This window comes from Falco naumanni, chromosome 4, assembly GCF_017639655.2.
Source record: "Falco naumanni isolate bFalNau1 chromosome 4, bFalNau1.pat, whole genome shotgun sequence".
Taxonomy (NCBI): Eukaryota; Metazoa; Chordata; class Aves; order Falconiformes; family Falconidae; genus Falco; species Falco naumanni.
In genome coordinates, this window is record NC_054057.1 from 102,399,935 (window position 1) to 102,410,353 (window position 10,419).

The 10,419-nt window shown below is 51.1% G+C and overlaps 1 protein-coding gene across 1 annotated transcript; it reads right to left on the reverse strand.

The window, feature by feature from the left end:
* Window positions 1–1,712: 1,712 nt before the first annotated feature.
* On the reverse strand, window positions 1,713–10,103 carry RPN1 (ribophorin I). Its single transcript, XM_040591706.1, has 10 exons — window positions 9,844–10,103; window positions 8,950–9,014; window positions 7,132–7,438; window positions 6,403–6,612; window positions 5,228–5,420; window positions 4,800–4,899; window positions 4,391–4,529; window positions 4,072–4,191; window positions 3,348–3,593; window positions 1,713–2,293 (listed from the first exon to the last, which is right to left on the reverse strand). The coding sequence occupies exons 1-10, from the start codon at window positions 10,066–10,068 to the stop codon at window positions 2,111–2,113; spliced, it is 1,788 nt and encodes a 595-aa protein (XP_040447640.1). The 5' UTR covers window positions 10,069–10,103; the 3' UTR covers window positions 1,713–2,110.
* Between the last annotated feature and the right edge of the window lie 316 nt (window positions 10,104–10,419).

Here is a 10,419-nt window from a genome sequence, read left to right on the forward strand (position 1 = left end):
TGCTGATCAAGCAGAGCCCCTTGGAACAGGGAGGAAAGACACAGAGACACACTTTCAACCCCACGGGGCTTTGTAATGGGCACAAACTCCGCTGTTCCCTGGTGGTCTGGGCTGCCTGCAAAGCCAGGCAGAAGTAGTATGTGGGGAAGGTGGGGTGGCATCGCCTTTTCTCTGCCAGGGTGAATGGAAAGTTTGGGGTGTCTCTGGGGTCATCAGTTTGATCCCTCTCCTTCTCCCTGGACCTGCTTGTGTTGCCCTGGGTGCAACAGGCAGCCCCTGTATGGGCTTTGCATGCCCCTGGTACCTCTATGAATATTGTGCGTGTGTTTTGGCCCAGTGGGGTAACGTTTATTTATTTGATTTTAGTTGTTGGTCATCGCCACCCTTGCCAGGCAGGACTTGTGGTTTCAGGGCTCCCAAGAGCACCTGTGCAGGGAGCAGAGGCAGGGGATCTAGGCTTGCCCACCCTGCTGCAAGGTGAGGCTTGTGGGTGTGGGAGGGAGCTGGCACCGGGGCTCAAGCCTACAGCAAAACGCTAACAAACCTCTTTGGAGGCTGTGTGGCATGCGGCAAAGGGCTTTCCTACCAACTTGGTCCTCTGTAAAAGGAGAAAACCGTCCCAGGAGAGGACAAAGACCACTTTTATCCAAGTTAAGAGGGGACAGTAAGGGGGCAGAGTGTGACAAAGACCTGTGCTACATGGGCCTGGGACAGAGGGACAGGCAGCGCAGGTGGCCTGGCGAAGGACTGGAAAGCGTCCAGCTGCTTGCGGGTGTCCAGGCACAGGGCTTGCAGGTAGCACTGGGCCACAGTCTATGTTTGCCCCGAGTCTCGCACGGTGCCAGTGCAGGTGCTGGGGGGGGGGGGGACGACACCTCCACCTCCCAGCACGGGCACTTCTGGCACTAGCATCCTGGCGCTGACTCAGATGCTCTGGATGTGCTCAGTGGTGTAACTATGTTCTTGCCCGGTCTGTAAGCAGCCTCCAGCTCCTCTGGAAGAGTGCATGAAGCGAAGGCCCGAAGGAGAGGGCGGCATACCGCTTAACCACCCCTGCCCTGCAGAAGCAACACCCGCAGGCAGCTGCCTTCACCCACAGCTCAGGGCAAGGCATCACCAAGAAAGTCAGAGGGACACATCTCGTTCTGAACTTTCGGGTTTTTTCTGTACTAGGATCTCAAATGAACTTGGTAAACAACTTAGCCGTGCAAGTGCAGTAGGGAAGACCTATGCTGCTGTCCCTGCAGCCAGCTCTGGGGTGTTTAGCAGTGCACTGAAGCAGAGAGGCACAGGGAAAAAAAAAAATCTTGCAAGACTGAAATTAGCAGGAAAATGCATGCAACAGCCCAAGATACCCAGGTGTGAGCAAGGGCCTACTTGGGCAGCACAAGGGCTGCAAGGACTGTTGTCATATGCAGCAGGAAAGCATATGGCACACTGAGAGGGACTAGTAGGAGGACTTATATTGCATGTTTTTTCTCCCTGTAAGGGTGTAGGTGCACGCATATCCCTAGGGAACAAGTACTTGGCTTTCTCCCCTGCTTGGGTCTGGGTTCTGCCTTTCGGGCATATAGCTGACAGGAGACAGGAGTGGTCAGGGCTGAACGCTGGTCCCCAGGGAGCTGCCCTGCCTGGCCATGGGCCGGACAGGGCCACCCAGCCCCTCTGCACCAGCATCTTTGCCTCCCCCCACCCCAGCACGACACATAAAGGAGAGGCAGCGGTTGTTTTATTTCAAAGTAGAACAAAGATGTCTTTTATTCTTTCTGGAGACGCAACATTCAGATTTGCCATGAGCGTGTCAGAGCTCAGACTGGCTGTGTGACTTTAGTCAGGGCACATTTACACAGGGAAAAGCAAAAGTGGGAGACTGTTTTATAACCTGGCTGAGACTCAGCCAAACAGCATGATGTTGTGGTCCCTTGCACAGCATGTATTGCTGAGCAGACAGGCTCTATAGAAAAATCTAAATGCAAAATGTACTCTCATACATTTCGCATCAACTTTTCCCCTAACTTTGCTGGGAAGAAGTTTTGGCTCAAAGTTATCCACTCCCAGGCTTCTCATTTTCCTCCATGCTTCTCCTGTCCACGTGCTCACTAAACCAGAGTTACAGTGCGTCGAGGATGTTGTCGATTTTGGTGACCAGGTCCTGGCGCTTGTTGGAATGCATCTTCTCATTCTCAATGTACGTGTCCTTCTTGAGCTTGCCAGCTACCAGCCGCTCAGCCTCAACCGAGGACTTCAGAACAAGCTCCTTGACTTGGCCATCGAGCTTCTGAATCTCGCTTACCTTACAGGGTAAGAAACAAAGGGAATATTAGAGGAGACAAAAACCCCATTCCATCTGGAATAGAAGAGAGGATAAAGCTGGAGCAAAAGATGAAGTCAATGCTAAGAGGAAACATCTCCGATCCCTGAATGTTGCCTCCCGAGCCATCACCTTACTCTAGCATTGCGTTATGAGGAGTATCTCATGAATGGGTAATTAAGCAGTGCAGATAAAGGGGCTCTGAGGACCCAGGAGCCATACTGGCAGGAGACAGGTGCAATGACTGTTAAGGAGTGCTTAATGACAGATTTTAAAGGCCTCAAGCTAATTTACAACTATGACAGCTGGAAGCTGTGTCCCTACAGCTAATATTAATGGTGTGTGAGAAGCAGGTCTGCAATGACAGAGCTGCTCTGAGTTAATAATAGATTAAGCAAGGTGGGCTGCTGGTTGAATGGACCTTACACTAAAGTGTTGCTCACCTGGGTTTAAGTGGCTGTTGCAGGTTAAGTGTTGAAATATGGCAGAGGAAGGAAAGGATAGTGGGTGTGTGCTTGCTGTGCTGTGGCTTTCAACATGGTACAGCAAAATACCCCCGAGGAGCATCATGTTACTAAAATTCTGTCAGCACCAAATTCAAGTGTGCAAGAATACAAGAGATCAGGGAGAAGACTTTGGTTTGGCTGGTGTCAATAGTAAAGTCAGAACTGATAACGTGTTGATAGCTTCCATTTTTACCTAAGTGTCTCTACCATGAGCTCAATCAGAAGCATCAGGATTGTGTTACAAAAGCATTATCTGTACTCATGCAGCTGGTTCAAGGGCTGTTTAAGAAACAGCACAAGCAGCTGTTTAACAGCAGCACTTAATGGCTGCATAACCAAGATTACTGCAAAGAGAACAAGCTGATCTTCACACCCCCTGGCAGGGATCAAGCCATTCCCAGAGGTGGGAAAAAAACCCACCACAAAAAAATACAGGCTGCAGAAGCTAAACCCCAAATTAAAACTTGCCTAGAATACTTGATAGAACCAACAATAGGAAGAGTTTATAAATATAAACTAGAATTTCTTACTTTATCACACAAGTCTGAGCCTTCTGTTTTCAGTTTAGACTGCAGAGACGCTATCTCATTTGTCAGGGCCTTGTGCTCTGTCTCCAAAGACTTTTTGCCACTGTTCAGCGTGGAGATGTCCCGTGACTGCTTGTATTTATTCACTGCTTCATCAAAGTGACGGTACAGTCCAAGTCTCTTGTTCACCAGAGTAAGCACTTGTTCCGTGATGCAGGCAACCTTCATCCTGGCTTCAGCAGCTGGATCCTGCAAGAAGACAAAGGGAAGATCTAAGCAGTCACATCTTTGACCTGCACCAAACCATGCCTGCAATCTGCCACAGACCTGTTACAGAAACTGCTCCCTTTGCAACTTAGTCAACCAATAGTAATTAGGTGAATGGTACAAGTACTGACTACAGCAAGCACCTTTCAGCACTCAGTCTGGCCCAACAAATAGTTTAACAAAATAAGTAAAAACATTGCAGAAGGAGAATTACAGCTATCCCTACTTCTTGGGGGGATTCTTTTCTATCCAGAAGGCAAAAGTCTGGCTAGCCTTAGTACACCAGTTCAAACCCTGCAGAAATATCAACGCTCAGGTAGCATAAAACAAGGGCTTCATTTAAACATCTAGTAAAATATCTGATCAGCAGGAACATCCAGTGAGAATTACTGGTGTGAAAAAATCTCCATCAGCTGAGTAAGCTACTAATGCTCCCGCAGAGCTTTTCATCATACAGCACCTTAGTGATGGAGAAATCCAGCCTCACATAGACGATCACAGTGAAGAACAAGATATAAAAGGCTCCAACCACCAACAGAGGCTCCTGCAGCATCAAGATTTTGTTGAAGGTGTAATGAACCTAGAAGAGAAGTTTGAAATGCTGAGCAGTAACCCATGTTACTATGAGAGAGAACTACCCTCCTCGGACAGCAGTGGAACTGGACATGAAGTCCAGCAAGTATTTATTTCTGGAACCCCATACGGGTGTTTTGACCGTGTTCCTAAATTCAGAGGAGGCACAACTGCTCAGGCAAACCACGCACAGAGGCCACACTCACCACAATGTCTTGGATGTGCTGTTCCACTAGGTTGTTCTTGTGTGCCACAATAACTGGACGTCCAAAAGTGTCCAGATATGTGTAGTGAAGCTCATCTGAAGCACGATTGATTTCATAGGGGCTGTCCACGTGGATATTCCTGTGGATACAATCAGACAGTCCCATATGACTATACAGTGTCTGAGATGACGTAACCTCGGAGTCGGCTGGCCAGCCATGGCCTCTAGCACAAGGCAAATTATGCAGTTTAAACACCACTCTAAAAGGAAGCAAAGCTGTGCTCCAAGGTCTCCTCCACGTGCAAAGTCATAGTTTTGTTTCACTGCCCCCCCGGCCATTCGAGTAGACTGGAGAGTTGCCACCAACACAGCACTATCTGCAGTAACAAGCCAGGAATAATGACACTTACTTGGCGCCTTCTGGCAGGACGATCTTGACAGTCAGAGAGTCCGTAACTTGCTCATCGAACACATGGTCGACAAACCTCATTTTCAGGGCATACTGATCACCTAAGAGAGTGCAGGCCAGAGGGTGGTTACAATTCCTCAAAGAACTGAAGCTCAGCTCCTAACACAAGTAAAAGCAGAATTTGGATGGATCGGTTGTGCAGCAGGGGGCACTAGCTCACTCGAGTATATTTTAACCAGATGTCTACAAAAACCTGAAGGAAGCACAGAAAAGAAGAAAAGAAGGTGGATTTGCATATTCTAGAAATAATAGCTAGCAACTGTTGTTGCTAAGGTGCTGCATACTGCAGCTTTGAATTCTTCACTGTACAGCAACCACCTATAAACACAGAGGAGAAGGTTTTTTACTCCCTTCCCCTATGCCACCCACCGAGATTGTAGAGGTATTCGTAGCTTGGCAGGTTATAGCCAATGATGTAATGTGTTTTCCATCCCCCAAAAAGTGGGAAGCGGGGACGGATCTCCATCTCCACGGAATCATCCAGGACAAGGAGGTGGCTGGTGGAGATATTCCCGATTTCATCTCTATAATAGACGTCCTGAGCAGCAGCTGGGAGAATGGTCTGTACAGAGAGAAGCAAGTCAAGTGCATAAGCTAGGAGTTATTTCCAGTGAAACTGGCAAACCCAATAATGACTGTTAAAGCACTGAGAAACTGCGCTCCCGTGTGAGAGATGACAAAATGGCCATTCAGTTGCACCAAGTGGTAAAATTGTGCTATTATAAGCAATCAGTCACAGAAGTGGCTGCCAGCACTAAAATCACTTGGACTCTAAATGAACGTGCCTTTCTCCAGCCCAGTTTCAAGTATCTCAGACAGCAAGGGATCTCATCATGCCCACCAGGACAGCAATTCCCTTTTCACTCCAGCCCGCTGCCATAGCTCACTAGGCTTGCTGGCTTTACACTCAGCAAAACGAGATTTCTGTTTGGCTGCACCACCTTACAGAACTACAACAATCAATTCTGCAGGCTTCAAGCAGCGAGAAACATTTTGGTTCAGATGAAAACACGTAATACTTCTCACATCTGCCTAGCAAAGCCACAGCTTTAACTCCTGTTGAGTGCTTTGTGAGCAAGGAATGAATGGGTGAGTTTTTAATCAATACTGCTCGACATGATGAGACTATGACAGAGAAGGCAACTCTAAAAATAAGACGGTGGGGACAGAATGAATGGCCCCTGCACAGTAGAAAACAGAAAGCAGAGCTGTCACCACAGATATTAAGGGTTTTAGAGAGTCTCTGAGATTGGAGGGGTGGGAGTGTGAAGAAACACTACATGCCCTGGTATATGCAATTTGTTTGGGGAACAGATGCAATAAAGCACATCATCTCCCAGTTCTACCTCCAAAACCTATTCCTTATCTAGCACGAGCTTTCTCTGAAAACAGATCAGAGCTCTAATATTCCCTTATTATTTGGGTATGGTTACCAAAGAAGAGGCAAAGGAAAAGGACAACTGTATTTTTTTTCTCCTCTGGGGATGTAAGGAAGGGGGAAGCCACAGTTTAAAGGAAAAAACAATATTATGCAAAATGTGAACCTTAAAAGACTTGACAGAAGAGATCCCACTGTCTGGCTGTCTCTGGTAGTCATATCTGGAGAAAGGCCCTTTCAGCACTGCTCCGGTGTGCTTTAAATCAACCGTCTCTTCAACCGCAATGTTCCCCCAATGAGACACCTCGATGACTCTGGTCATACTGGTGATGGTCAGGAATGGACTGTTATTTTCATAGTGCACCTTCAGAGTGTCCTACCAAGGAAAAAAGATAAAGTATTAGACCTGAAGCAAGGAGCAACCTCTGCTCATAATTATCTGTCTCCGTGTCCCACAGAGAAACCTCCTCGACAGACTCTGCAAGAGATGAAGCTGACTGCACAGGAGGGATTGAGCCACCCCAGCCCAGCCCAGCTCACACAGAGCGCTGGGTACCTGGGGTGTACTCGTAGGTCACACCCTGTGTGTCTGGCTGTTATGGTGGTGAGGGTGCTAGAGATGCAGTCTTCCCCACTGCAAATACACCCCTGCCAGAACCATGCACAAACTGGCTTGGTTTGCTCTGTAGACATCAAGCAGCGGTCAGCGATCACATCTGTACTAGGAGCACCCTGCTGGAGCGCATGTTCCAAGCCTGCATGCAGGCTAACTCAGGCTTGACCTGCAATTCTTTTATGAAAGCCTCTAATTCCCACTCTCCAGCCTCTGAGACACAGGTGCCGTGTTTCTAAGACACTCTCTACCCAGCCACAACCTCTTTGCACCAATATTTACCTGGCTGTATGGAGGAATGTCCTTGAAGGGGCCATATTCAATCATGTCTTCAGTGCGGGAAGGGTTGCCCAGCTTGGTGTAACTCTCCACGTTCCTAGAGGCCAGTTTGACCCGGGTTGTTTGAGTCTTGGCGAAGTATGGCGAGTAGAAATAGTGATTTCCTTCAAAGACCACAAACTGTTTCTCACTTTGGGTGATGTGGGTGGGGTAGGGCTGCAGGACGTGCGTGAAAACCATTTCAACAGATACACGGACCTTGGCCCCTGGTGCCAAAGGAGATGGCAGCTTCACAGAGAAGAATTTTCCACTGGAAGGGAAAACAGGTAAGTCATATGAGATCTCCCCCGAGAGAGTAATCAGATCCAACCTCTGCAACACCTCCTGTGTATGGGAGCCCATATATCGTGCGTGACTGGGGCCGATATTTTATTTGCTTCTCCAAGGTGTATAGATGTTTGGTCCCAGAATGTGTACTTACTCTGGACTGGGGAAGCAGGACAAGAGGCAGCACAGGGGTGAACTGTGTCCAGGCACACTTACAGTCTTTGCTTCACAAAAAAGTCTGGGCTCCCATTTTGGAAAGGGAATGGTGACACACTCCCCTCCCTTGTTCTGCATTTATAAAGCATGCTTCAGCAGGGCTTTTTCTATTCCCCAGATGACAAGAATGATTTGAATGAGAGGAAGCATGTGCAAATGTCCAGAAGACAAATCACAAACATCTTCACCACCTGTTCCCACCAAGTCTGTTCATTCTCAGCTTTTTGCCCACAGGACCTGAAACTAAGGAATGGCCAGAAAATAAGCACAGTTTTGGACTGAGGTTCTACAGAAAAGATTGAGATTTCACCAAACCTGTAAGGAATGCACCAGATGGACCACGGTGATGATACATGCCTGGTGGGCCCAGAGCAGGATGACATGAGACCTCCAGATAGATCAGAAACCCATGGTCTACCATGGCAACTCAATTCAACAGTCCTCTTGAAATCCTGCAGCACGGTGCTTCTGACCCACTTTACAAGCACCGTTTATTTCTCAGCTCTCACGGCTCAGAAAGCACCTGCCTGCCCAGATATGCAGTGTAAGCAAAGCATCCCAAGCTTGGCAGCACAGAGCCTCATGCAAAAGATAGCATTCTCTCTCCCTGCAGCAGCAACAGACCATGCTGGGCCACGGCAGGCAGCGTACTGCGTACTCCCCACATCGCAGACTAAGAGCTGTGCACTGGGGACAGCCAAAGAGCACTTTACAATCTCTCAGTAATCACCACTGCTAATCATTTGAGAGCTCTAAAGGGAGCAATGGGTAAGAGCATGACCATAGCTATAATGCTTCTTTTACCTGATGTCCCTTAATAAAGGAACAGGGCATTACTCAAAGCATTGTGTACAAGAGACTACGCACAGCTGAGCTCCCCTGAAAGCAGCTATGTTGCATTTAAGAGATGCTCTCCCCTCCCTGGCAGCCACGGGTGGCTGTGAGAAGCAGGTATACACTGCTTGTGCGAGGCTCGGTGCAGAGATCTAAACCCACACACGCTATTTCCCAAGAAAGGAGCATCTAAGGGTGCGAAACGACTTCTACTGGAGCCTCTTGGGCTGCAGGAATTGGGTTTGGCTGCTTGTGTGAGCTGTGCTCCCTGGCTCTGTGGCACCCCAGGATGCAGCCTGATTACAGAATGGATCTTTTCAGGAACAGAAGACTCTAGGATCTCTAGGTATGTGGGACTGGGGTAGTATTTCTGCTCCACCATAAGGACAATGGTGGAACCCTTATGCACAACTCCACGTATTGACATTAGAGGGTGACACTCACCTTTTGCCCTTAACTTTAGTCTCTCTCACTTCCAAGGTGTTCTCCTCCTCTTCCTCACCCTTGACCTGTTCCAAAATGACAGACTGATGAGCGTGTTACTGTTTAAGAGGCTTAACTTGTCCAGGGCAAACTCCAGAAGGTCCCTATCCATTTTTCAGGGGGATGCTTCCCTGAGAAAGTACAAGCTGATAACTACTTTATTTATTTACATACATACATAAAAGCCCTTTAATAATGTTTTGCATGAATACAAATTGCAGTGCGGTCAGCATGCAAGAACAGATACCGGTTACTTCTGCTAGCACTCTCAAGTTCCCCTCGGCCTGGTTCCCAAGCCAGCACAGTCACGGTAACTTCTGCAAACCAGACTATCGGTCAACTGCTTTTGTGATTTCTCTTGTAGTTTTCTACGGTGGCTGGGGAGCGAGCAGGCCACGGGGTCTGGCTTGGGCAGCCAGCAGGCACAGAGGAGCTCAGTGCAAGCGCTCCTGGCCGTACAAGAGCCCCCTTGCACGTACGGCCCGGGGGGCAGGCGCTGGACCCCCGACCCCCCGCCGGCACCAGCTGGAGCCGCAAGCGCTGCTCCCCGCGAGGGGCCGCGGCCGCTCTGCCCGCACTCTAACGCCGTTAATTACCGCCCGTCCCGCCGCCCGGCGCTCCGCCGGCACCGCGCCTCGTCCCGCGGCCGCCGCAGCCCCCGGCTTCATTGTCCCTCACGCAGCCGGAGGGGCAGCCCCTCCCCGCCCGCCACGCCGGCCGGCGGCGCAGCCCGTGCGGGGGGAGCGCGGCGCGGTGCCTACGTGTCCCTGCGGGCGGCGGGGCCCGCGCAGCGCCCCAGGCCGTGCCGCGGCCCCCCGAGGAGCGGGGCGCCGTCCCCCGCCGCCCCTCGCTCACCTGCACGCCCAGGTAGGCCAGGCGGGGCTCCAGGCCGGGCTCCAGCGCCAGCAGGAAGGTGGAGGCGGCTGCGCCGCCCGCTGCATTGGCGAGGCTGAGCTCGGCCGAGACCTTGGCCAGGTGGGTGCTGAGGTCCACGGAGCGCCGCACCTCCTCCAGCAGCAGGTCGGCGGCGGCCCCGGCGGCCGCCAGGCAGAGGAGCAGGCGGCACAGCAGCCCCGCCATGGCCGACACACCGCACGGGGAGGGCACAAGATGGCGGCGCCCACGCTGTACGGGGAGGGCACAAGATGGCGGCGCCCAGCAGGGGAGGAGGCCCATGATGGCGGCGCCTAGCGGCGCTTCAGGCCCTCCCCCCGCAGGGCGAGGCGGCCACGTCAGTGCCTGAGGAGAAGGGCGGGCAGGAGGGAGGCGCTGCGGCGGGGCGGGCCCTTCCAGAGCCCCCGGGGTGGTTCCGGGCGCTCCCGCCTCGCTGAAAGCACCGGGCCGCAAGCTAGGGGCGCCCGAGATGCGGCTGGGCTCCGCACGGGCCGCGCTGCCGGGCCCCGGGGCCGGCCAAGCGCCAGAGGCGCGGCA

What these genes read in the sequence shown, in the direction of transcription:
- RPN1 (XM_040591706.1), bottom strand. Translation starts at nt 10,068, where the DNA reads ATGGCGGGGCTGCTGTGCCGCCTGCTCCTCTGCCTGGCGGCCGCCGGG. An exon ending in TGGCCTACCTGGGCGTGCAG is followed by an intron (nt 9,015 to 9,843) that starts GTGAGCGAGGGG and finishes ATTTTGGAACAG; the next exon opens with GTCAAGGGTGAGGAAGAGGA. An exon ending in CTTCTGTCAAGTCTTTTAAG is followed by an intron (nt 5,421 to 6,402) that starts GTTCACATTTTG and finishes CTCTCTGTACAG; the next exon opens with ACCATTCTCCCAGCTGCTGC.